This window comes from Echiichthys vipera (genome assembly GCF_963691815.1).
Source record: "Echiichthys vipera genome assembly, chromosome: 11".
In the NCBI taxonomy this organism is placed as follows: domain Eukaryota; kingdom Metazoa; phylum Chordata; class Actinopteri; order Perciformes; family Trachinidae; genus Echiichthys; species Echiichthys vipera.
In genome coordinates this window covers 19523528-19550949 of record NC_139836.1, presented here as the reverse complement: position 1 = coordinate 19550949, position 27422 = coordinate 19523528, and the positions used below count along the sequence as shown (strand labels likewise).

General features: G+C 39.9%; 1 protein-coding gene across 1 annotated transcript; it reads right to left on the bottom strand.

The window, feature by feature from the left end:
* Positions 1 to 383: 383 nt before the first annotated feature.
* On the bottom strand, positions 384 to 27422 carry pcsk2 (proprotein convertase subtilisin/kexin type 2). Its single transcript, XM_083922759.1, has 12 exons — positions 27027 to 27422; positions 25102 to 25206; positions 19545 to 19658; positions 19012 to 19120; positions 17870 to 17907; positions 12921 to 12997; positions 11984 to 12072; positions 11265 to 11440; positions 8833 to 9048; positions 6772 to 6872; positions 5196 to 5423; positions 384 to 1075 (listed from the first exon to the last, which is right to left on the bottom strand). The coding sequence occupies exons 1-12, from the start codon at positions 27207 to 27209 to the stop codon at positions 586 to 588; spliced, it is 1926 nt and encodes a 641-aa protein (XP_083778885.1). The 5' UTR covers positions 27210 to 27422; the 3' UTR covers positions 384 to 585.

Genomic DNA, 27422 nt, shown 5'->3' with positions numbered 1-27422 from the left:
AGCTGAATAGATTTATTATAGTATACGTCAAAGATAATGAAATATGTACTCAGGACCACAGGCTGCAAAATGAATCACATATTCCCTTCCTTGTTTATATAAAGAGTGCATGTCACATAAAAATATAAACAGAAAGAAGTATCACTGCTTTGTTTGCAAGATATTAAACTTTAAGTAGAATGACACAGAAAATCATTTACAGTCACAAACTGTACAACAGTTGGCAGAACGGAGGTGCAAGGTAGTTAAAGCAAAAGCATGAAAGAGTGATTTATATTTGGTTTATGTACAGTTCTGTAAAGTGTAAAAATTAAGGTGATATAGTTCCCTTTCTTTATGTAGAACAGATTAGGTAATAAAGGTTACACTTTTATCATGATCGGATTACAAGAAACATTCATTGAAGGCTGGGGGCTAATTGAAACACTTGATAACAAAAAGCAGAGTGACGAGGGGAAAAGAGGTAGACAGAGGGGAGGATGGTGAGATACTGAGAAGAACTGAGGAGATTTAGAGAAGAGTGAGATTGCAGATAGGGGGAAAGATAAGAGAAAGTGAAAGAGTTGGCAACATGCAGATGGATATTTAGTTGTTTTTACTCAACAAGCTCTTCAGACTTCTCTCGACAGCCTCATCCAGCTCCTCCTCCAGCTCCTCCTTTTTGGACATAGCAAGTTTGGACTGATAATCACGCACTATCTGGTCTATGTAAGGGGCACTTTGTGTTCCATGCAGCATGAGAGTCCACTCCTTCAGGGCTCCACGCTGTGGCTCCTCGCCCTGAAAGCCGACCTCAAGGACCCAGGTTCCACGAGGATCCTCGCCCCAGGTGTGGGTGGTCATGAAGGGCCACTTGTCGAAGCCCACCTTGGAGTCATCGTCACGGGGCCTTCTACTCAGCAGGATGGACTTTGTGCCCATGGGCGAGGTCATGTTGATGTTGAGGTCGCCGCGGCGGCTTGCGTTGACAGTGACCACTGCCTGAACGTGCTCCAGGTACCGGACAAAGTTGTCCTTCCCCTGACAGGCTTCAGTGGTGATAGCCAGTACCAGTTTGTTTCCAGACTGGATTTTACTGGAGAAGGAGAGATAGGAGAAAGTTAAATCTGTGTGGATGGAAGACAGAGAAAAGTTCAATATCAGTGTTAAAAATTAGTAACATGTGGACGGAACATGATGAGATGGCTCTGGGCATCCCTGCAGCTAAGACTGACAGAGGAAGTGAAATAATTAATTTAGTCTTTCAGTATGCCTATAGCCTGCCCGACTCTCCTTTGAATGCCCCAGTGAATGAAGAACTTGACCTAGTTTCCAAGAAAAGGAAGCGAGACTTTTTTTAAACCTGAACTTCTGTACGGTTGTGATATCACACAAACTATACTATATATACTGTATATATGCTGTATATATAGTTTATATATATATATAGAAAGTGCTGCCACAGCGCCATTACAGTCATTCTCTGGCTGTGAGGGTGCAGAGATGTGGGGAATGCAGATGTAGAAGACCTGGAAACGCTGACCAATCAGACATTGGGCTTTTTTATAGGACAGGTGCCAATAGAGCATTTCAGACAGAGGGTGAATACAGGTATGTGATATATAGTTATAGGATAAATAAAGTGTTTTTTGAACATTAAAGGATTTAAACATGTCTATCTAGTTGAAACCCAAAATGCAAGTATGAACCTGAAAATGGGCAAAAAATGTTCCATTTAAGTACTTTGCATTATAAGTAAATCAAATTAACTGTTTAAACTATAAAATATCCCATCATAACAAATATAAAACTGAGAAAAGAAACAGTGTAAATGTGTTACAAATGAGTTACTGTTTGAATTATCAATTAGAAACAGTCATTTTACCATAATCAAAAGTTTAAACAATGAGCAATATTTTACTGCCTATGAGATGGAAAAGTGTGTAATATATAACCAACTGTAAATCTGAGGCCTTTTTATCAATAAACTATATGTGTAAAATGGAATGTACTGGACCATCTCTGAATTAAAGCTCTCTTGCAGTGCGTTAGGAGATCCTTTTTCTTTTTGTCGTGATGGATTTATTCAGAGCAGTGTGTAAAACCACCTGGTCTTGGTATTATTGTTGCTGTGTGGTAGGGAAGACATCCTGGTGCTCTCTTTGGGCGATGGAAAGAAAGAGTACGAACACAGCAGGGCAGGGGTGGTGGCTGAAGGCTTTGAGGAGGCTTAATAACAATATTAGATGTCGGGGCTGCATCGCAGGCGGTGGGAAGTGGGGGTGGGGCTTGGAGTGAAGGGAACAGGGACAAGACAAAGAAACCGAGTGAGAGGGAGGTGTGGAACAGCACTCAGTTTGAAAAATGATTAATAGGGCACTCTACTGAGCACAGAGAGGTGAGTGCCGCAGTGATCTGCTAAGGGCTGATGAAGCGAATTACTATTCCCAGAAAAACAGAACAATTCACAGTGGGGTGTTTCAAAGAGAAATACAGAGTGTACAGAAAGTACAAAGAGTCAAAGTTATTTTACAAACTAGAAATTCACTATTAACTTCATTTTATCTTCATTATCATTAAAATTGTAATTATATCTAATTACTATTAATAATTCATTAGAATGTACCACTGTGCGTATCTGGGAGTGAATATGTTCAGATCTCACTTTTGACCTCCAAAATGATTTTGTGCACAGCAGGTGCACAGTTCCCATCAGATAATGTGCCAGAGTAATTACAGAAGTCGGTCATAGAGCAGGGAGAGGGATGCCTCTGAAGGGCCAGACCAGTGTAGATTAAACACAACCCCACAGCACAGTGGGGCACTGTGTACCAGCTCCACTGATAATGAGAACTTCTCCTCTAGCTAAGTAAGCCACAGTCAGCCGGAGCAGCTATCAGATCAACGAGCATGGCTATGTTGGTGTTTATTGTTTTTTTCTCTCTGGTGTTACATTATCATCAGAGGTGAGCTCTTTGTAATTATATCTCTACCACAATAGTGGAAGCCCTGTGGTGCTGATATTTCTCCCTCATACTCTTTCAAATATTTAAAGGGAAAATAACATGCTCAGACATGCAGATTCATTTTGCAATGCTTTAGTGTTTAAGAGACACATTATGTTATCATCATTACCATATCTTATTATCTAATACTGTCTGTCTGAATATACCTGTATTCACCCTCTCCTCTGTTTTAGGGCTCATCCATTCATTTGTATGCTCCTTTTTAATTCTGACACTGTACTCAAGGTAGGCACATACAAACAAAACCAAAGGCACACTTTCACACCATGTTGTAGTGACGGCATCGTCTGCGTAGCACTGATTAGAGACTAAAATAAGGGATATAAGGTGTTGATTGTGGCAAAAAGCACACAGACATACCACATTCAGGCTGCTTTTTTTATCTTCACCCACACATTGACACTTTCACAATGGCTGTGAAAGCTCAGTGTCAGGTCACACACACATCTACATAAATGAACACCTCCACCTGGAATCCCCTCCTGGCTGTCAGTCAGTCTAATTGACAGTGTGGCATGGCATTCCATGCTGGGCCCATTTGTGGGGCTCTAATTAGAGCAAATAAGAGGGCTAGCCACAGGAAACCACCAGGCATCACACATGGGAGCTCAAAGCCTCAGGATGTGATGAACGGATGGAGAGCAGAGCCCTTCTGAGTCGTGCAGAGGGGGACAGGAGAGAGAGAGGAAGAGAAGGTGAAAGTGGAAAGGAAAGGATGACAGGAAGCACAGAGAAGAAAGTGACAGCAAGCCTGTGGATGGAGACGAGTGACACGAAAGGACATACTACTTAATGTGAGTGGAAGAATGAAAGAAGAATTGGGGAAATGCTATGGATCCCCTCCAAAGCAGAGGTCAGATGGACTGCTATCAAAACACCAATCTACTTACAGGCGGGATAGCAGTAGCAGACATTATAGCTCATGAGAAATATCTGTAAGTAATTTTAATGGAATTTACAACCAAAAGTCAGGACGCATTGTCTTCTAGAAACAGCGGATGTACCAGCAGCTTGCATGTTTCTTTAGCTGAACAGCAGCTACTGCGGCTACAAATGACAATTATATTATAAAGCTAAATGCTAACCTATTGTTACCATTGAGCTAAAATGCTACTATAACAGTGCTAAACACGAGGACAGTCAGCTAACTAACTCAGTAATGTACATCAAACAGCTACTTAAAGTTTGGTAATATTAGCTAAGATCTGCCATCGTAAGCTATAGGTCACTCAGGATCAATTGTGTTTTATTTCTTATGAATTAAAGTTCTCATGTGTAATAAGGAGAACGTATTATTTCTTCTCGTTAGTTACATAGTCTCGCTTTAAGGTAGGTACAGAAAACCTTTGCACATACATCATTCTGCACTGAAGGGCGAAACATCCGAGTGAAATCCAAGCAATATTTGAGCACAGGGGGATTTTAAATGAATTCATGGTTTCTTTTTTTTTTTTTCATCAGACTGAAAAAAGAAAATCTTCTATTTCAACTTTCAATCAAGACAAGAAAACACAAGATGTAAATGTCAAAGTAAGCCACAGCAGGCTTTAGTCCGACGCGAATGACAGAAGATGTAATCAAATTTAAAGCGTTTACTGAAAAAAGGTGAAATCATATTGTGTAACACAGTAGAACATCTACGTGCTCCCGTGCCTATTGCTGCTCTCTGACCGCCTCTACTGCACTAATTAAAGGTGATGCTCCTTTAATTTAGTGAGCAGTACCTGTGTATTTATACATTTAAAAGAAAATATGAATGACGAATTTTGCATGATATTTTCAACATAATTTCAACAATTCTGTTAGGAATCTTGACCCTAATCTGTTTCATCCAGAAAATCCAATTCCGATGTAAAAAGAGTAATGCATTTATTAACAAACAGTGCATCTCAGAACATCAGTCGATGTCATTATAAATCAACAGCACCAACTGACAGACTGAGCGGCTAATCTAAATATTACAGGGTTATGAAGTGGACACTCCTATCACAGATGTTTTATTGAATCAGGCCTTATTGGGATTACTCTGTAATTAGATGAGTGTGTCTCTTGTGCTCAGCAGTGTTTTCCTTGTAGAATCTTGGTGGGCACAGTTTGAAATTGTAGTGTGGTGTAAAACGTAGTGTGCACATGTAACATGCAGTGAGTATAGCATAGAAAACCCTAAAGATTATTAGAAATGTGACTCACTGGATCTCCTGAATGGATCCGGCTACACAGTGGAAACGCTCGGGCACAGTTTTCCATTCTTTGGCCATTTTCACCATGCCGCCAGCATCCAGAACACCATATCCAAACAGGTGGTTGAATTCGAGACCCACTCCATTCCTCCTCCACTGGTGGACCTCGTCATGGAGCTGGTTCCTCTTTGAGGTCAGGACTGACAGGTGCTGCATGTCTCTCCATGTCAGGTCAGGACTGAGGGCGGCAAACAGCCACCAGAGTGCATAGCACAGAGGCAGGGGGATAAAGGAAGGATAGAGAGGCAATACTGTAAGTTAAAACTAGTTAGCACAATAGCAGGAAAGAAAAATCTAGTGATGAATATTAAAACATTTCTGATTTATAGTTTTGCGTTAATGATGTGCTTTCATTTATCTAAACATAACTATGGGTCTGCCTCCATTATCTCAGCTGTGTGTAGTGACAGCTTTGTTCTGGCTGACTCACTGACTCTTACCGTTGGTTCAAGTGTTTGGGCAGTAAAAAGGCCGTGCAGTTGTGCTAACAGCCTCATGGGTTATTTGCCGTCGAACGGGGTAAGCATCCGCTCCTCCCAACAGCAACATCATTATTGTGTGTGCAAAGCAAACAATGTTTCTTTACTCAACTCCACTAACTGGTGTCAGCTAATGGCAGCAGAATTTCGTCAGCCTTTAATGTGAAAAATGAAGCGTCTGAGAAGGATCTCCACTGGGATTTGAGAAGTAGCAATTCTCCAGGTTTTATATATATTTTCTCTTTTAGTTTAATTATGTGTGGGCAGATTTACTTACGTGGCATATGTTTTCAATTATTTTCAGATCCACAGGGACAAATCTGCTCTGAATTCACAAGAATTATAAAATAAACTCTTGTACTGCAGTGTTAATATGCCACAAATTACGCTTTCTTGTAAACATGAATAATAGAAGCTTTGGTATCACCATTAACCTAATGTGAAAGTTGAGATCATCAGAGTAGTGCAGTGTGTTTTTATCATTCCAGTCACTCTGCCACATGCACATAGCAAGTAATAAATAAAACATAAGCACTGAACCCATCTTAACAGTATATAAACTGTATTTTTCTACCCTTGTATTGAGATATAAAGACCACTGCTTCAAATATGATTTGTGTCCTTGAGACAAGCACACACGAGTATGTACTTTGTGGGCGACAAAATAAGCCTGTTTTGCCTTTTATTCATCTTGTGGTTATGATAAATATGCGACTCTGTGAAAATTGCAGATATGAACTCAAGAAGAGTTGAGACACAGAGAAAATAAGAACAAAGCATCTGAGGATGGAGATTGACAAAGGAAGTCAAAGGCATCAATGCCATATAAAATTTCAGAGTTGTAATTTGCAGCTCATAAATGAATTGCATATAAACAGCAAAGCTTGAAATAAAATATTTTCAAAAACTAATGGTTGAAAGCATGTCATTGTAAAATTTTAACTTCTGACCAGTGCTTTCTTTAGCGGAGAGGAATCAAATATGTAACATAATAATGTTTTATACAGACAGTATATTCAATTAATAAGTAATTAGTAGAGTACACACTTCGCCTCAATTGCTAGAGCAAAGACACCAGCTGCCTCTGGAGCTGCTGCTGATGTTCCAGAGTGACGCAGCGTGCAGTTTCCATACAGGTCTGTGGTGGCCTGAAACAACACAATCACAGGATCGTTAAGTCATTGAACACTCGCCTCTTCTCACCCCAAAACAATACCCTATTTTCCACAAAAGAGAAAAAAAATACATAGCCCCCTTTTATGAACCTCTCCCACCATCTCCATTGTTGTATTGTCCCTGAGCCACATTCAATACACAATTTTCCCAGAAACCATTTTCAGTTTATATTTATTTCTATTAATATACGTTTATATATAGGTTTAAGAACAAAGATAGAAAAGAATAAAGAGAAGTCCAGAGTGTGCATTGGCTTGACTGTTAAATACAGACAAAAGCAATCAAGTTTTGTTTACTGAATAAGCATTTAATTTTTTAATTTGATGCTTAATTAGAAATGATAACAGATTGACTGAAATTAGAGGGGAACCCTAGGGAAGATCTGTGGCTCTGTCAACAGCCAAAGGTGATTTGCATAATCACAAACACAAACACTGCTGCCTTTGTACACTGGCAAATTATTTTTAGACACATCTATGGTATAGACTAGAGTTCTGGGCTACATTCTCAGTGTGTGCATGCTAAGATACAAGAGCATTCCTTTTACTAAACCTGTGAATGTTCTCATTTGTCCAGGTCATTGTTATGATTGTACTCAACATCCCCGTCAGGAATGTATCCTCAAAAAAAGGAGGTGAGCCTCTATGACTTTCAGCTGTCTCTCTTTTCAAAGATTCAGTCCAATGCAACAAGGAATGCAAAGATCTCTACATTGGAGAAAACTAAACAACAACTGCATAAACGCATGGTCCAACACAGGAGAGCAAACTCCTCAGGTCTGGACTCTGCTGTCCACTTACATCTCAAGGAGAAAGCCAACTCCTTTGAGGACAACAATCTAACAATGGACGATGGTTTGAAAGAGGAGTAAAAGAAGCCATTTAAACAGACACCACTTATCTCCAATATACAATGCTGCCCTTTCATCCTTTCCCAGGAGATTCAACAATCTAACCTCCAAGAACAACTGTTCACAATGGCCTCCTGTGACTCCAATGACTGTCGTTATAACCCAGTAGAGCACTAACAAAGTTGAAACCAACTTCCCACCAACGACTGTCACTCCAATCACGGTCGTTGGCACTTAGAGCATAAAGGGTTCCAGTGACATTATTGGCCTTGTGTACACCCTGGACCAGTCCCAGCCTGATGATGCCTCTTAGATGAGAGGTGAAACATCTTCCTAGACAAATAACCAAGTTCAATTGCTTTTGACTTAGATTTCTTTGGGTTTTTTTTTAAGATGCCGTGCTCTCTGTCTTTTTTATTTTTTACTCATCCATTCCTTTTTTTTAACAAACACCCACTGATGACACAATGTTCCAAGTAAATGTTCAAATAGCCATAATGCAGTTACAGTGATAGCCCATTTGTGTATGCTAAGGTCCCTAGATTCACTTGACCACTTAGTTTCTTTTCTTTTCACTTATATAGGGGAAAAACACTTAGAGTAAAGCAATTTGTTGGAAATTAAGTCTTTGAAAATGGTTTCCCTTGTGATGGTAACAATATTTTCTAACAATAAATTATAATAAAAGAGTCCATAAAAACATTGTCCTATTTCTCTTAACCACACATCCACTTTGCTTCAACATGTTATGGAGGCTGCTCTGGGCATCTACGGCAAAATTGTGCATCTGGATGTCCAGGGAGGTAATCACAAAAGTGCTATTCCTCCACCTGAACCTCCATTTTTCACAACGAGCAAGCAATTACAGCATAACAGCTTCTTAAGCTCTATCCCTGGTCTCATCCAATCTCCTGAAAAGCCTAGGATACAGTGTATGTGGGCCAACTGAAAAGAAGCTATTTACAGTTCAATTATTGAGTCATCTTTGAATGCTAAAAGTGCACATTTACAACAAATACTGAAAGATGCAACTTCAGCGGACATAGAATGTCAAAAACATGCTTAAACACAAACACACTCACAACGCCAGCCTCTGGGTTCCTCTTGCGTCCATTGCTGAATGTGGATGCCAGGGTGGAGGAACAACTCTCATCGTACAGGGCGGTGCGTCCATCATTTATGGCTGAGTTGATGGAGATTGTCCACATACTTGAGGCATAGCCATCACAGTTGCAGTCATCATAGCTACCACCATCTCCTGATGCCCACACGTAGATGCTGCCTTTTCCTCTGCGCCCCTAAAACAACATTATCATCACACTACTGGACTTACATCTCTGACATGCTCACTAACTACAATCCATGTCAGTGAGCTACTGTGTGAGCTACTGTGTGCTATGTGTGTCTGCTGGGTGGATATAAGGTTTTTTGTCTTTTAAATGGTGATTCATCTCTGTAAAAGAAATTTTTAATTTGTACTATTCTTCTATTCTGTGCATATTTTTATGCATGTAAACAATACATTGCTTATGTTATTCTTTTTCAACAAAGTGCAATCCCACTGAGTGAGTAAAGCCATTAAACTATTGGTATACAACAACAAAATAAAAAATATGATAGGGACTAGTGGTTGAAGGTGGATGGATGGACAATAAAAGCTTTATTACTTAGCTTTAATATTGCTTTATTACACAGCTTTGTTGAATATTAGATTCGGATTAATCAATCAAGGCATCTACAGTCTGTTATTTCTGAATAAGCCCCGAGTTTCTCGGATTATTCTGTAGCTGATGACAAAAACCTGATTGTCTTGCATCTTGAACCACAATACATGAACATGAACATCAATGCCTTAAAGAAGAATTCTCAAGTGTGGAAGATAAGATAGAGACTCAAGAGCATGTTGAGCAAACAGAGCTATGTCTTTTTGGTTACAGCAGGTGAAAAGGCATTACATCAAAGTATGAGAATCTATGTTCTTTCTGTACTTTCTTTTTGCAATGGAGCATAATTCATTCTGTACATTTAAAAACAAAACATTGCATCTTTGTTGCTTTGAGTGCCTTGAAACATGGAACAACTGACTGTGGCTCCATGCAAATGCTGCGCCTGTTGTTACAAAAGGCCGGCAGTTTTCCCACAGAACAAAAGATCGAGTGGAGGAGGATAGGAATGTCTTTCCTTTTATGGTGCTTATTTCTGTCGCTCTTTATTTGAATTGCAAAGACAGATTTGAGCATCCTTGAGCTTACCTATAACCTTCAGGCCTTCTGCCTTCTGTCTCCTGCACATTCCAAACAAAGTGCTTTGATTTTGCACAGCACCCAATGTAATTTATTTCCATTATCAGCAATTTGCAAAACTGCACAGTTATGTTTAAGATGCAGACTTGAAGCCACTGTCTGACTCAGTTTTTAATATAACACAATGTGCTTCTTAAATGTTTCCCATTTTTGCACAGTGCACATCATGTTTAGCCTACACAGTAGCTTATATAAATGAAAATTAGAATATAAGAGGCAGATCGCAGAGTGGCTGCTTGATTTGCTGTGTTTATATGAGGAGATATTACAGTCAGCTTTGCTCCTACTCAGCTGCCCTGCCTGAGACAGGTCATTTCAGAGCAACCCACACCTGCCTGCACATGGTACATGATGATTAATCAAGCAAGTAATTGGCAGTGGCATTGTTAGCGTGGCACCTCTGTGTGTGTGTGTGTATGTGTGTGTGTGTGGGTGTGTGTCAAAGATGACTGCCCTCCAACCAGAGGGCCTTTGTTTAAGCCTTTGGAAAGTTTTCACCTTGCTGAAGTGTCCTTGAGCAAGACCAGAATGCCTAATCAGCTTCCGATGCCCTGAAACTCCAATCTGACTTCTCTGTGGGAAGACTGTTAATTAATAAGAACAATATTTTTGTTGGGTAAAAAGTTGTATAAGGCATTTGGGATGCTATTTGTAAGATCAGTCAGCCCGTTTTCACTCCCAACTCATCGCATATGGCAGTTTGGTCAATGGTCCTCAGCATCTGATACAGACACAGAAGGCACCATTTAGCATCTGAACATGACGCACCAGCCTTCAGCCAAGTCCATAACTTATTTAACTATCGGCACATGCGTAAGTTATGTTACAAACGTGTATATGTCAACCCTAACTATGATCTTTTTCTAAACTTAACCAAGTAGTTTTGTTGCCTAAACCTACCCTACACGTTAAAAAATTGGGATCCTGACTAGGCTGCTGTATTTGAATTGTTGGATCAGTATCAGAGCAGGGCAACTTCGGTGTGAAGACTTGTTTAAACTTTATATTCATAGTAGTTTACAGTAGAGTAGAGCTGTACTGTCCCCATGGGGTAATTTGGTTTGCATTTTTTCATCAATAATTAATTGCAATCAATAGAAAATCAAACAGCCATTGTAAAGGCTAATACAAGTGAAAAAGATCATTACAAGCCACCAGTTTCTATTTGGCACATTATCATGAAGCCCTCTGCACAGATGACGTTGCCCTACCTTGTTGACGCCGTCAGCCATAGCCTGCAGCGTGAGCTCTCTGGGTCCATCCACCGTCTTTCCGTCATCGGTTGGTCCCCAGCTGGCACTGTAGATGTCAATTACCTGGGGCATGTGGCTGATGGAAGATGCCTCAATAATGTCAGTCATAAAGGGCTGATCCAACATCCTGATACCTGAAAAAGCAACATATCCATATGAATCTGACATTAAAATTATGGCTGCTATTGGTGTACCCTATTGTTACTGCTGCCAGAAGACAGTGGAGTTTAGCTAGCTATAAATGGGTGATTTATAAAACCATTACCAGATGGTAAGGTTTACAATATCTGTACTGTCAAGACACTACGATACAGCAAATATATAGCATCTTAACCCTTAACAGTAGCAAGAAAACAAGTCAATACTCATTGCCTTATTTCTGCTATCAGTCCTAGAACAAATTTCAATAAAAATCTATATGAAATGGAAACATGGAGCTGTCAGGATTGTGTTGTCCTGTTGCTATGTGAACTCTAACTGACCTCAGCAGTAATTTGCAGTAATGCTATTCTATCTATTTTTTCCCACAATAGCCTATATTGATGCATATGGACTCAATCGTCCTATAGAACCTTTCATCATACTATTGTCAGAAATGTTATTTGCTAACATCACTGACTGCTCATTGTCATTCATCTTGCTGTCCAAACTGCAGCTAGAATACGACACACACACACCTGCCACCTTAGAGTTGTAGGCAACTCCCACACCGCAGATGTTGTTGTTGGCCGCAGCAGACACCTCTCCAGCACATCGTGTGCCATGACTGGTGATAGCAAAAAGCAAAGAATAAACTTTAAAGGATTTGCATGAATGTATATGAATTTACAAAAGATACAATTGTGGGTTAAATCTGAGATAAGATTTCCCAGATTAAATACAACCCCTTGTTTTTTTTTGGTTTTACTTGTAACTGATATCTTTGCACATATCAGTGTTTTGTGTGCACCATGTGATCTATGTCTATCTCTCCATCCCTCCACTCCCAACCGAGACACTGCAGAGAGTCAATCCCAATCTCCCAGCATGCTTTGCTACCGACAGGCAGCTATTTATAACAACCAGCTGATTAGCCAGCGAATTGTGCCCGATAGTCAGCAACTACACTGGCAAACCCAAATACGCCCTTCTCTCCCACACACAGATGCATACACTGATACATCTGAGCTGACGGAGGCATGGTGAAGGAGGAGAAAGAATATATTCCTCTTTGTTCCTCTCTTTGACATGTGTTTTGCAATGACAGCGGATCACCCGGTGTGATTATGAGATGGGAGGCAGATAAGGCTTTATCAGACAGAAGGTCGCCACTGTGAACACTGCGACCCTGAGAAGAGGGTAGACTTGTACTAGCCCTCCTTTATATACCTTATCTCCTCCAAGTGAGTGGATAAAAAAGGTATTATGTTTTCTATTGTGTTGAGTTAGACAACAGCTCTGTTAATGCCACACCATAATGCCTTAATGGAACTATGTGAAGAGAAAATCAATAGGAGAGCTGCCAGATTACACGGAGAGCACACATGTGCAGTCAAAAACACAAAAACACACACGTGCATATAAAAAGCACACTCTGCTGTGTGTATAAACATTGGTCGGCTGGGTGAGCTTTACCTGTTGAACCAGTCGTCTGTGTAGCGTGGAAATGGGAACGGGTCATTACTGCTGAAGTCATAGCTGGCATCGGCGTTCTGAAAGTACCAAATTGATGCATTTACAAAAACAACAACATCGAGACAGAAAAACAAATCAGAGAAAGCAGAGAGGAACATGTCATGGTGAAGTGCTGACCTTATCACGGCCTGCTTATCTGGGGTTTTCCAAAATATGGCTTCCTAGTTATCTTGATAAATATATATACAATATGTAGCATGTTCTCTGTTAACTCAATAAATAGCTTATATGAAATAACCACATGGTAATACCTAGTTTGTATACTCTGTGTGGATTTAATACCTCCCTCAACTGACAGTAGCTCATCCCACCAAATGATCACTAGTCGAAACACAAACGCATGACTTAAAGCTTGACATGATGGATTTTCGCGTGACATGTGAACGTGATTCGTGCCTGAGTGAGGTTTTTGCAAGGTAGTGTTTTGCTAAAACTGATTTTGAGACCAAATTTTTATTATGTGTCGATACTAGAATAATGTGTGGTCACAGTGGGGAATTCAAACTGAGAATATAATGGCCCAATCACTGCCATCAATTAATTCCACATGGCTAAAAGTAATAGGATCAGAACGAACAGCAGCGGAAAAGCAGTAGAAACAAGACGCAGGAGACACGCATCTTCCAGAGAGACATTAATGCAGTCAAGATAATTACCAGAATAGTCATGTCTGAAGACACACACACACACACACACACACACACACCCACACACACACACACACAAACACACACACACACACACACAATGTTGGATTCAAGATTCAACAGGGAAAGTCCCACGCGTATTGCTCTTTCTTTAACACACTCTGCTCTTTCTGCTGCAATCTCTCCTTTACCCATCACTCATGTCACTTGGAGTGCCCTGTAACCCACTAACAGGTGCTTTGTGTGGTCATGACTATGGAAAAGCCACAGCCATGTTCATGAGCCATAGAACTGAACACACCAGATCACTTTTGGGGGCCATTTCCAAGCTCGGGCCTGACAGCTCTGCTGGCTGACATTTAGATGAGATGACTCAGTCAGCGACGAAGAGAAAGGAAAACGGCAAAAGCTTACTAACCCAATGGAGAACACCCTAATTATCACCGCGTGGAGTAAGTGACTAAAGGAAAGTAGCAATGCTTACGGCGACTTGGGTTGAGGTTCATTCTTCTGTGATTGTTTGATGTGATGTGATGATAAATAGAAAGGTAAATGTCATCTTAACTATTTCTCTCATTTGTGATTGCAATAAAAAAACGTTGGTGACACAACAACAGCAGTGAAGCTGGTTTGGGATGTGAAAAATCTAAGAATTGAATTGACAATGTAATCATTATTCACAGAGAGAGCATTTGTGAAGGAAGAACATGCTGCTCCCAAACAGGTTTTATGCTTACGTCAGGAGCAGGAGTGTGCTTTTTTTCTTTTCATTAAATGGAGTGAAAAGTGCTGAGCCCCGGTAGTAAATGACACAGGGGCATGTCAATGAGTTACTTGCTGTGCTTCTCATGCTCATATCTTCTGCTATCAATCAGACCCTGTTCTTCCTCTGGTGTCCTGTGAGCAACCGTGGTCAGAATAATGGATTGTGCCTAGTCTCGGCCACCTCACCTTTCCCCAGCAACCCTGCCCAGGTTGTTCTCCGTCCTCAGAGCGAATAGTACTTGAGAGAGCAATGACTCTTTGCTGATGTAGCGGAGGCTAGTTTTCCCCATTTTTATTTCAATTCACTCAGATAAAGTAAGGTGTTTGGAATGGAATTAATGGAAAATAACTAGGTAATGTACTTTTATTGTACACTTTGCTCCACTACATTTATTGGAGAACTGGGTTTAGGTTTTACATAAAAGACTTAATATGTTTAAAAATGCAAAACAGTGCTAAAGATTATACTAGTGGTCCCAAACCCTTTTAGCTTGTGATCTTAGAAGTATCTAGTTGATGTCTATGAGTGAGAACTTTGTTTTTCTTTTATTTCCCTCCCAAAGACCCCTAGGTTGGGATCTATGAACTACCTAACTGTACGGCAAATGGCAAATGGGATTTGCATTCATATAGCACCTTTGTAGCCTTCCAACAACTCAAAGCATTTGATGGTACACTCTGCATTCACCAATTAACGCACACATTCACATACTGATGGCAGAGGCTACCATGCAAAGTGTCACTTGCTCATCAGGACCTTATTTAGTAATCATTCATACACCGATGGCATAGCCTTTAGGAGCCATTTGGGGTTCATTATCTTGGAAACTTCGACATGTCCTCCTGAGCCACAGCAGACTGTATGTAAAGTGATTAAAACTGTAGCAAACAAAATGCTACTTATGCTTCAATGCATCTGTAAAACAAATAATGTCATATATAAGCATATATCATTCACAGAGGCCTCTTTTCTATATTATAGAGTAAATATGGCTGCTATTATCTGAACTTTAATTTAAGCAGGATTTTGAATTTAGAAATTTTACTTTTACATTGTTGTACTGATGCTTTTGCTTGAGTAAAGGATCCAAGTAAATCCTGTCATGTTGTTTTATTGCTGATTTATTACTATATGTTGATAATGAAGGGGAGTGAGGACATCCTCATCAGTCTCTGCCATATCCCTCTTAGGGCCATTTATCATGTTATCATTATGTTAGCATGGCTTATTTCAATAGTTCATTTGGTACCGATAACCTAATCTATAATCTAGGATTGCTGTATAATGTGGCTTTACCGGAAAGTCCTTTGCAAGATGCTTTAAAGTCAAAGATGAAAGAAACTATTTCACAAGGTCCAAGCACAGAATGAAGATGGTAACAGTCCCTCTACTTAAAAAATGGTTGTGAACATTATCTAAAGCCACTTCCGTCACAGTGTGTGATGACACCCCAAGCACTACAAATCTGTTAGTATCTCTTCAAGATGATTTTATACACACTCTCGCTTTTTCTCTCTCTAAATACCTCTCTCCATTTCTCATACAAATTCAAACAAAAGCGACAAATGAGATCAACTTGATGGTAATGTGACATCATAACATGTTGTCATGGTAACTTCCCAGTATTTAATAATGCTTGCAACAACATATTCTATTCTACAGAAGGGATACAAAATCCAATAGAACACCTCTGCTCATCCACTGATCAATGCTGCTGTTATTTAGAAATACTTCCAAATATTGTACTAGCCAGACACAACACGACAGTTTAGAGAAGCGAGTTTGTGAGTGAAGTGTCGTCCATTCAATTCCTGGGACCGGCAGGATAGATCCAGGTGGGCAAAGTGAATAAGCAGTGCTTGCCTCTCCCCTCATTACCACCACTGAGGTGCCCTTGAGCCCCCCAAACCGCTCAGTGGGCAGCAAATCTGACTGTGGTTTTACTGGGCAGTTTCCAGGTGTGAATTTAAATGTGTGAAGAGAGCAATGCTCTCAGTGTTCTTCTCCTGAATAAATAAAGGTAAAAAATATATATTTATGCAGAAATCATATTAAAGTACTGATGGCATTTGGAGGTAAATTTGCCATGAAATTGAACTATCAAATTAGAAATGTCTTATCTCAGGAGTCAGTACACACATAATCTCACATTAACCCACCATATCCAAATCTTATGAGCTCTTACAGCATGATCATCATCATGGGAAACCTTCAAAAGCAAGAGCAAACTTGCATAAACTAACTTCCGTCCAAAGCAGATAAGCGTATACTCTCCATATCTATAACCATGCAATCAATTCAAATCCAACTGAAAGATGGATGACATTTTATCATTTCTTTATGTTTTTAGTCAGCTGATGCTACAAGCTCTTTGTAGGTCTGTGAAACACCATGACAATGGTAACAAAACAGGATTACATACAGTCTCTCTCTCTCTCTCTCTCTCTCTCTCTCTCTCTCTCTCTCTCTCTCTCTCTCTCTCTTTCTCTCTCTCTCTCTCTCTCCCGCTCACACACACGCTTACACGCTTACACGCTCACACAAACACACTAAAGATCTATGCACAGCATGATCCATCAATCCAGTAGAGCATGCTCCTGCATCACCCCAGTCGAGGCTCAGTGTTATTTTTGGGCCAAGACTCATTTCTGTTCACAGGCAAGACACATCCAAAGGCAGGCAAAAATAGTGTTAAGTGTACAGACATACATAACGTTAAAAAAGACAACACTTATGCAAACCACATTTAAAAGGATCACATAGTGTGCACATGAGCTGAGGCAGAAAAACAAAACAGACTGTTCTGATGCAATCTTTGATACGTCTTGGTAACAATGTATCAACAAATAGGTGAGATAAGTACTCAAATCAAAAAGTGTGGATATAATTGTTTATGTTGTATAATTGTATAATTACAAATTATATAGTTTAAAAGGGACTGTTTTGAGGCCATTCAAGCACTATGACTCACTCTTTTGGCAATACCTGAGTTTCCCAAGAAGGTTTACATTTGAACATCCTGGATTCAAGACGATGGCACAATGTACACTGACAAAACTGCACATTTGATAGTCAAATCAAACTAAGACTTCTGCATTTCCTTTTGCGTTTCATTTAGCAATCCCACTTGTCCTTTAAGGTTTTATCAGTATTCTGGAGATAGAGCATCACATTATGCAGCGCCAACTACCCTGGCATTATCTCTGCTTGTGACAGATCGGCCTGCCATTGTGCCTGCCACAGTGCAGTGTGCATTAGCATTAAACAGCTTGGCTGGCCGGCTGCCTGTCTCTGCGTCCTCCAGGAATACAAGGAGACTCGGCAGCCATGAAGGCAACGCGGAAAGCGCCTGTCACTGCCAATGGCACATCACATAATGCCCATGCAATCCACCACCTGAACCCCTGGTTCACTTATTAACAGCACTTCAAAGAAATTAAAGAAAATATGAAATTCAATAACACTGGGGTACTCACATAATTTGATTGCAGGTCTGGATGAAGATAGTCAATGCCTGAAATGTGATTCGGACGTAAATCAGTGATATAATTAAGCCTTAGAGGGAGTGCTTTACAGAGGATAGTGTGTCTCATTGCTATTTCCCCAAAGTGTCTTATTTATTTAGTTTTGTTCTTAATTAAACAACAATAACAGTACAACAGATAACTGAAACAATTATGTAAAAGTTAATAATGATTTGATCGACAGAAAATGACTTCCCAGCAATATGATTTACTACTCTTCTTAAATATGTAAGTTATCATAACATTGCCATCAGCATGTTCTTAAAAAAAGGTGAAATGAAATGGTCTCAGAATATAAAGTCCAAAAGGAGAGTACAAAAAGAAAATTACCATTAAATAGGAAGAGGCCCTGCATTCACAAATGCACCACATCTGGTTAAAACTCTTAAACATTTTACCAGGGATACAGTAACACTAATTACTCAGAAATAAAAACTTAACAAAACACGCAGTGATGTTGAAAAATAACTCATTAACGTAATATTTGGTTTAATCTCAAAAAATGAGTACGTTGGAAAGTTTTGCCATTTGTAGGTACATACTTTCATGGCCCAGTGACATGTAACTTATGTTATGTACTATATTACATCACAATTTCATTTAGTGAATCACCTTAAACAGAGACTGACAAATCAATCTGCAACTACATATTGTTTATACCAGCTATTCAGTGGTGCCCATACATATTCTGGAGATAAACCTTTTCTTACTATTCATTGTATTATGAATTTAAAAAAAACATGGGCTGGGATTGCCTCCACACATCTCACAGACTTTTCCCCAATACGTGAAATACTGATGATTTGTCACAGCCACATATACTATCATGCACAAGAGGGCGGACGGCTATACAAATAAAAAACAGAGAATCTCAAATTACAATACAGAGGGAGAGTGACTTTATTCTCTGCTCAGTTCTTTACATAGCAAATATTTGTTTGCTGCTAAATTAAGGGTCTGAATGTCGAGCACAGCTCCTTTAAACAAATGTGAACAAAGTAATTAATTAAGTCAGTATGGTGACTATATGCAGGTATAATTGAGTGTTTTCAGAAATTGCTCAAGGGTAAGATACAACAGCACTTCACACTCACCGTCGTCCATGATTGCGATGGTAACTCCTTTGCCTGTGTAGCCCAGTTGCCAAGCTTCAGCCACATTAAGATCCAGCCCAGGGGTCCCGTCTGCTTGGCCTGTGTTTATCTAATCACTCAGACAATATGGAGAACATCCATGACTCATGGCACCCAGGTGAGCCGCCATTAGAAAATTAGTCAATGCGGAGGATGTGTGTGGGAAGGGGAGGCTGTGGATAAGGACTGCTTGGGGGGCGGGAGAGTGAAGGTGGAAGTAAATGTCAGTGATAAGATATGTGAGATGAGTGACAGCAAGCTAAAAAGTCATGCTTGCCAGTTAGGGTAAACAAGAGGGGAGGAAACTGGGTGGCATGAATGCAGCAATGAGATGACATGGACAATATTGGCAAGGCTAAATTAAGAATGAATAACAATGCTAATTCAGAAAGTAGGGGGGAATATGCCTGGCCACTGAGTAATTAAGGTGGAAGGATGTGGGTTGGTGCTGAAGGTCAGGCGTCTTGAAGACAGCTGCTTGGCTGATTACTCACCAGATACCACTGTTTGGTGAATAAAGGGTCACTCATGTTGACTTCAATATCATTGATATCTCTGTAGCCTCGCTTCTGACGACTAAAACCATCCTGCTCAAAGACATTCTTCACCTGTGAAGGAAGGCAAAAAGCAATCATCTCACACAACCTCTTTTAAAATGATCATACAACGAGCAAAATGAAGTCCAGGTGCACAACAGTGCTTGTGTGGGAACATAAACTAGAGATAGAATGTGTTATGACGGATGAGTTGTAGGCGTGTGCTGCTCATAGGAAATCAGCAGACCCAGCTGTGCTCTACTGTACCATGAAGGCAGAACATCATGTAAATCAAAGGGGCTATTATATTCCTCCTAATCAGAGGGGCTGCAGCTGGAGCCAAGGCTCTCAAACTCACCTGCTGCCACACAAGAGATGGAGTTTCCCCCCCCTCTCAGTACATTTTGAACAAAAAAGCCACAGCAATTATATATTTCTTTGAATCATCAAAGACACTCGCAGGCTGATGAACAGCTGTGTTTCGGATTAAATGCTCAATGAAAGCTGCCACAACACCATTTATCAAGCAGTAGAAGATAACAGAGGACAGAGGACAAAAATGATGGGGAGAAATGTCTTGAAATTTTGCTTGATTAGCCGGCAGCTGTCATCAAAATTGTTGGGTGTATTTGACAATGGTGTTGTATTTTCATTTGTGCTACATTCAGAAATCAAGGCAACAATACACTCCCAATATTTCACTGCCTTCATCTCATTTCAGAAGTAGCAACCAAAGGTAGCCAATCAATTCAGCCGTTCTAATTTGAAATTGCATCCAAATATTCACCAAATACACAAAGACACTTTCACACATTTGGAAACACTGAAAAGGTTAAGGAGAGGTAAAGGGAGCATGAGTCATTTAACCTATCAGATAGAGTCTGGCAGTACCTCAACCAAGCCTGAAATGGAGCTCTCAATTTGAAATGTATTACCAACAATCTGTTTGTCACCATGGTCTCAAGGATAATTATTCGTTGTGAAGGTTGAGGTAATTTCTGTCTCTTTGTGTGTAGATGTACTGGAAAGAGTGAAAACGGGACATTCTTTATATAAAATGAACACTACAAATCTTAAATATTTGACTGACAAATATTAATTTAATTCTATTTATTGATGCTAATCTTACTTCTTCTTTTTTTTTAACATAGTGTCAAAGCTACATTTTGATCCAGGTCCATGTGGCTTTATGTTCCTCCGGTGCTTACCGTAAGCAAATTCACTCTAGTGTGACTGAGAGAAACAGGCATTGTCCGCTGTGTTTACCACCGCAGATAAGAGAGCACAGCAGCACTTAAGATGGCCTTTTAAAATGGCCAACGCCTATTCATCCAGATATTTCTTTTATGGCACACTCTGAGCAATCAGGAGACACACACACACACTGTAAATCAACACATCAGTAAGTCATTTAAACGACAAGTCAGTTCTGAAAATAAAATGAAATCACTTTGCATGTTTTATCATCTATCATGGAGGATTTTTAAAACGATGATGCTGGATTATTTTTAAACACGCCACATGTTACATTACATTTGCATAATTTCATTCACATTAAGGGGGGAAACTGCTCCCACCCCTTCTATCCGTCCATCATCAATTTATTCCATCACTTGGCAGTCGAGTTGGTATTTCCCTTGAGACTGCATGTCGTTCTGTCATACACTCACAACATCAAACAGTGCCCATGCACCACCATCTCTCCACCTTTGCCCACTGCCTGCTCACAACTCACAACGCTCCAGTTCACTTCAAATCAAAGAGCTGTGCCCCCCTCTCCCCTTTCTCATTGTCCTCATTTTCCTCTAGGCTTTCCCAGGCATGTGTCTTTCAGGGTCAGGGGATGCTGCTCGTTCACAAAGATTTATTCTACTTTCCACCTATTTATTTCACACCTACTTCCTAGTATGCCTTAAAAATGATGGGAGGGAGGAACCACGGATGAATGAATGGATGGACAGGACAGGGTGAAGGCACGGATGTGAGGCTGAGGCCGTCTCATTTGAAATCAATGTGGGACATGAGATGTATAAGGACAAGAGAGGACAAGGAAAGATGAAGAGCAATACAAGGAAAAGCTAGTGGGTGAGTCAGAAGTGGGTCAACATGCTCCACTAATAGAGTCCAACAAAGGACAGCGCTCCTGGGACACTACAAAATCCATCCAGTACACTCTACACTTCATTCAGGGCTGCTGCTTAATTACATGCTATGACAGCAAAGGTAGTATTGTTTGTTTTCTCTGTGTGTGCGTGTGTCATCATGGTAAAATATGGACCTGGTGACACCTATTGTAATAGGAAATATGATAGGGGCAGTTTTGAGTGTTTTGCCAGGTTTTTCTGTCTGTCTATGGACAGATTTTTTTCCCGCTGCGATAGCGTCCCAACCCTGCAAGAAGGAGTGACAAAACTTTACAGATGTGTAGTGGAAATGAAATTGAGGGTTGAGGTCGAAGATGGGTGGGGTCCGAGAAAGGGCTCTGGAAGTAGGGGGGTAGGAGGTAAGGAGGGGGCCTAGGCCACCCCTCTTTACGCATCTGGCCTAATAACCCTGCAAGATGCAGTCCCAAAATATTACAGGTTGTGTAGTGGAGCTCAAAAAGGAAAGTCAAGTTTCTAAGATGGGTGTTGTCCAAGCACGGTCCCACCCCCCACCCTCAACCCCCCGTCTTTAGGCCCCTGGTCTGATTTGTTGCAGCTGGTGTGATCTCTAGTTAGACATGCAAGTACATTTAATAAGTGTTTAATGAATAAATTAATTAAATAAATAAAGATAACATACTACTAGAAAAGGTCAGACTCTTTTTCAACATTCAAAATACTATTTTCATTTGCATAAATGTTCAGATGCAACAAAAGTAGTTAATTTAATTTGTGACAAAACTGCAAGTGTAAAACTGAAATATGTCCGCTGCATGGCCTTGAAACATGGGGGGAAGACACTTCAGAATGATAAACAGGCAACATTAAATCAGACGAGCTGACCTCATCCATTCCAGAGATGCACAGAAATCAATAACTGCAGTGTTGCATATGGGCATGTCAAGCATCTGATTAAAACCTAGCATCTGGAACGTTAGACCTGCCCATGTCCGTGCTGTCTCTCTTCCATTAGCTGTATTAGCTCTGTGGAGTGGCTCACATTTATTTTCATTAGCACCTCTCACAACCACAATTAGAGAGGTTAGTTGATTGTCTGCAACAGGACCTCCACTTTCACCGCCTCCAACGGTGGACAGAGCTAAAATCACAGAGCTCAACACGCAGCCAAACTATTTTATTTATATGAAGGCACAGCAGATGTTTATATTTTATGTTACAAAGAAGATTTGTCGATTTCTCAATGAGTCATCTACATAAAATAAATCTACAACTATACTGTTTTCACCAATTTAAGTCATTTTTCAAGCAAAAATGCCTAACATTAGCTGGTTCCTGCTTCACAGATGCTTTCCCTTGTCTTATACTGTAAATTAAATATCTCTGGGTTCTGGACTGTTCCAAAAATACATTATAACAGTGTATAAATTAAAAACCATTGGCATTTTTGCATAATGCAATATAGCTCATGCTATGATAATTTACCATACTTTATAATTTTCTTCGCAAATGCTGCACCACTGCTACACTGACAACTGGGTCTACTTTATGTATATGTTTTATCAAAATGCTACAGAGGAAGGCCTATAATCAAAAATGGTAAAATATAAAAATGGAACATACCAAGGAAACATATTCAATGCAATACTTAGGGAGGAAAAATCAAAACAATCAGCAAAAGGCGATAGGGACTTATTGGAGCTGGATATTGAATTAGTGGCATTCCACTGGGTTTTGAGATGCCCTGACGGCAAAAAAAATAAGTTGTTTTATTTTCTTTCTTTTTTATTTTCGAAGACATAAAAGAGTCAGAAAGCACCAAGGAGCTTGAAGCTTAGTATTACAGTATATTTGCAGTGCTGTTAAATTACTGTATATCTCTTGTTTCTAACGAGCACTTGGAGCGGTTTTGCTTTTGCTTATTTAATTTCATTTATACAGTTTCTGTTTCATTAAATCGGATAATTATTTCTTTCTTACACTGCACTGTAGCTCTTACTCTTGTATTTTATACCTGTTAACTGTTTTTAATCACCTTTTAATGCCTTATCTAAAGCAATTGCCTTGCCTTTGGATAAAAGCATTAGCTAAATTAATGTAATGTAAATTAATTTGTAGTTATATTCTGTATAGATACCAAACCATAAGTATCTATTTATCTATGACAAATTGTGTTCTTCTGACCTTGTTTTCTATAAAATTCACTGATATATAAAGGTATAAGTGAGATTGTTATTTTAATAGATTTCTTAATATGTAATAATATGTAATTAATATGTTTGTGGATGAAAATAGTCCTTTATTATCATTGTGAAGATTCGGGCTGGGTATTGTTCAAATTTTTCAATATCTGTTCCAATACTGATACCTTGACTACAGTACAAGTTCCTGAACAAAGATTCTATTTTGACAAAATTAAATTACAACATAATAACATTACAACATTACAGAACAAATCTTTATTTTTATTTTTCAGATCCTTTACATCTATGTGACACACACTGTAGTTAAGCCTCTCAAAATACAACAACAGACACACACCTGAGCCCGTCTCTGTGTGTAACATAGTGTGTTTCTGCATATCTCTACGACGTGTAGACAGCCAATCACCAGTATTATTAGATCTTGGTACAAGAAGGCCGCATGCTTATTGGCCCACTGACACCGATGAGATTTAGTTCTTAGGTATTGAATGACAAGGCATTCTGGGTACCTAATATTATAAAGGAAATTTGATCGGTGCCTCAAAGTATCAAAGTTCGGTACCCAGCCCTGTGAGGACGGGACGAATGATTTCCTGTTGATTTCTTGTTGAACTACTGGCAAGACATCAGTGTTCAACCGGACAGTTGCTATAATGAATGCTACGCTCATAAGACACTGACAGGGGACCAGTTCTCCTGACATAATCATCATCATCTGTAAACCATAATAATAATAATTAAAAAAAAAAAGAAAATACTCACGTAGTTCACACTCTATATCCAGAGTGTCATTTATGTGCATCAACATCAGAATAAATCAATCATCTCTTCATTACAGTGACTCCCTAGTTTGTGATTGTAACTATATCAACTTGTATCAGGTTCTTATTTAGTCTCTCTAGTTATATTGAATAAAATGTCTATCCTCATAATGTTGGCTTCTCATTATAGAAAGTTCTGTATAGTGCCGTTTGATGTCATGTGATGGTGATTTCAGGGGCTATAATAAATATTAGGACTTTTGCAAGCTAGATGCATGGATCTTTCTTGTTTTAATAGTAAATCCCTGATTTTGCGCTCTATTCTGCATGAACACTATAGCCTCGAAACCATTGCCATGCAAAGTGAATGGGGAGCCTTGCTCTTCTAGGCCCATGTTAACACGCAGTGCGCTTCTCTCAGTGTGCATCTCTGTGTGTGTATGCTTACCCTGCGGTCTTTTTGTAGTCGCTGTCTGCTGCGGGCACTGCGTTTGCTCCGCCTCTTTGAAGTATCCTGAGGATAGAAGTGAAAAAGCCCCTCTCCAAAGGGAAGCTGGTTAAAAATAAAAACAAGAGAGGAAGATAGATCAGGAGCAGAGCAGAGATGGGAGGCAACACAGAGGCAGTGATCAGAAAGTGTGTGAAATGCCAATACAAAATATATAGAGGACTAAAAACAGAGGAGGTCATCTTCCAGGTGGGAACAAGAGCAATAATTCGAAGGCTTTCACCAAGGGTCTATTTTAAGGCATTGGAACACAGTGTTGGAATCAACCATAATAAATCCCAAGGGCAGGGAAATGAAATGCATTATACAGAGCTTTGCCTTCTGCACTGTGCACAGATTAGAGACCTCCTTATGCTTTGGTAACAGCCAGGGTACGGGTCAATCCTTAAAATAAATGCTTTCAGATGTGCCTGTCAGATCGAATGTGAAAATGAAATTCTCATGCAGGACAAGGATTATTCTTATCTTCCACTGCCCTTTAATTCTACCATTGTTGTCCAAAAAATACCTGAAAGCTCATGTATGTGATGCAAATTAAAAAACAAAAAGAAAATACAAATGCTGCCCATCCATTGAATGCTCTTTTTTTTTTTAATATCGGCTGATTGCAGATATCTTCCTCTCTTCTATCTCTTTGTGCTCACATTTGTATGTGTGTCTCAGGTCTGGGGTCCTGGTCTAGTTAATTAAGCAACAATAGAAGATAATTCAAACAACATAGACATTGTTTAATGATGCATATCCCATTAAGACAAATATAGCTGCAGATTACATAACCTGGGAGGCAGTAGATGGGGTGGGGTGGGTGCTTACAAGAAAAGGAACTATGAAACAGGATCGGTGATGCTGCACAAACCCACACACATATGATGAGTTACAGATTGAAACAAGGTTTGTTTTTTTATTTTGGAGGGGAGGGAGAAAAGAAAATCCCTTGCAGCTCAGACACCCTTCTGCTCACTGCTATGCCTCACTGGCTAAGGCTCCGGCCAATTTCACCCACACATTTATTTTGACATGTGACAAGGCACACACACTGTCAGGGAATTATTTCCATTGGTCTGCCATAAATGGCTTGTTACGTCTTTTGACATATTGTTATGCATGCTGCATCAAGCTATTTAATAGGCCTATGTTTCAGGTGAGTAAAATGTCATGTCTGCAAGGAAGGCTGCGAATGTCATGATATGCAGTCTAAATACACTTTGTAGCCTGTCTGTGGGAGAGATAGAGAAAGGTGTGTGTTTTTTTTAATGAAATGTTGCACAATTTCATGTACAATTTTCATGATACCCCCTTTAACAATCAGGTACTCAAAGCAACTGAAAGTAGCTAAATAAGGTTATCATCATTCATTTATGGAATTGAATTACTTCATATACAGAGATTATTTGCTAAGGATGAGATCACACCTCAAATTCATGTTATGAGAGAAAATCATCTTAAGGACACAGGAATTGGATGGGTTTGAAATTATATATGAATTAGGCCTGGACAGCTTTGAATCCCCAGGAGGTAGACTAACCGTCAACTGACTAACCAGGGCCTGCATTTGAGTAGGAATGACGTCATCAAATTAAGCAAAAGTGTAGCTTAATGAAGTCAAACCAAAATAAAACCCTGGGGAGCCTCACATTATGTTCTCTGCTGGACTGCTTTTGTTGCTATATACTGTATATGCTTGACTATTAAATAGTTAGTGAAATGGATAGAAATGTTGCCAAATATGTTTATGTTCCGCAGGTAATCTGAACAGCCTATTTTGATTTGCAATAATAAACCATTAAGTGTACTAAAGTTTTTTCTTAAGGGAACATAGCCTTGAGTGCCAGTCTTGCACGACAATTCTATCCGTGCATCCCTACCTTTCGGGCACTCTGGAACCCATGTTGTGTTGCAAGTTGGTGCGCCTCATCCTGTGCGTCCTCATGCAACTGAACCAGAAGGTGGTCCGTTAAGACTCCTTCTGCAGCCTGCGTCGCCAGCAGCAGCGCGTTCAGCAGCACTATTAATCCCACGGCTGTCCCATGTCGGGGAGATCCAGGCATCGTGTCAGTCTTGTGTCAATCCGTCTGTCTGCCTGTCCGTCGGAGTGAAATCGGTGTGCGGGATGCTCCGTGCTAAAGATGGGAGGAGGAGGAAGAGGAGGATGATGAGGAGGAGGAGGTAAAGGGGTCGAATCAAAGCTTTTGCGGACGCATCTCCTCGTCTTCAGCTAATGAGACCACTGGAAGTTGGATTTCACCGAGATGTATTGCCGC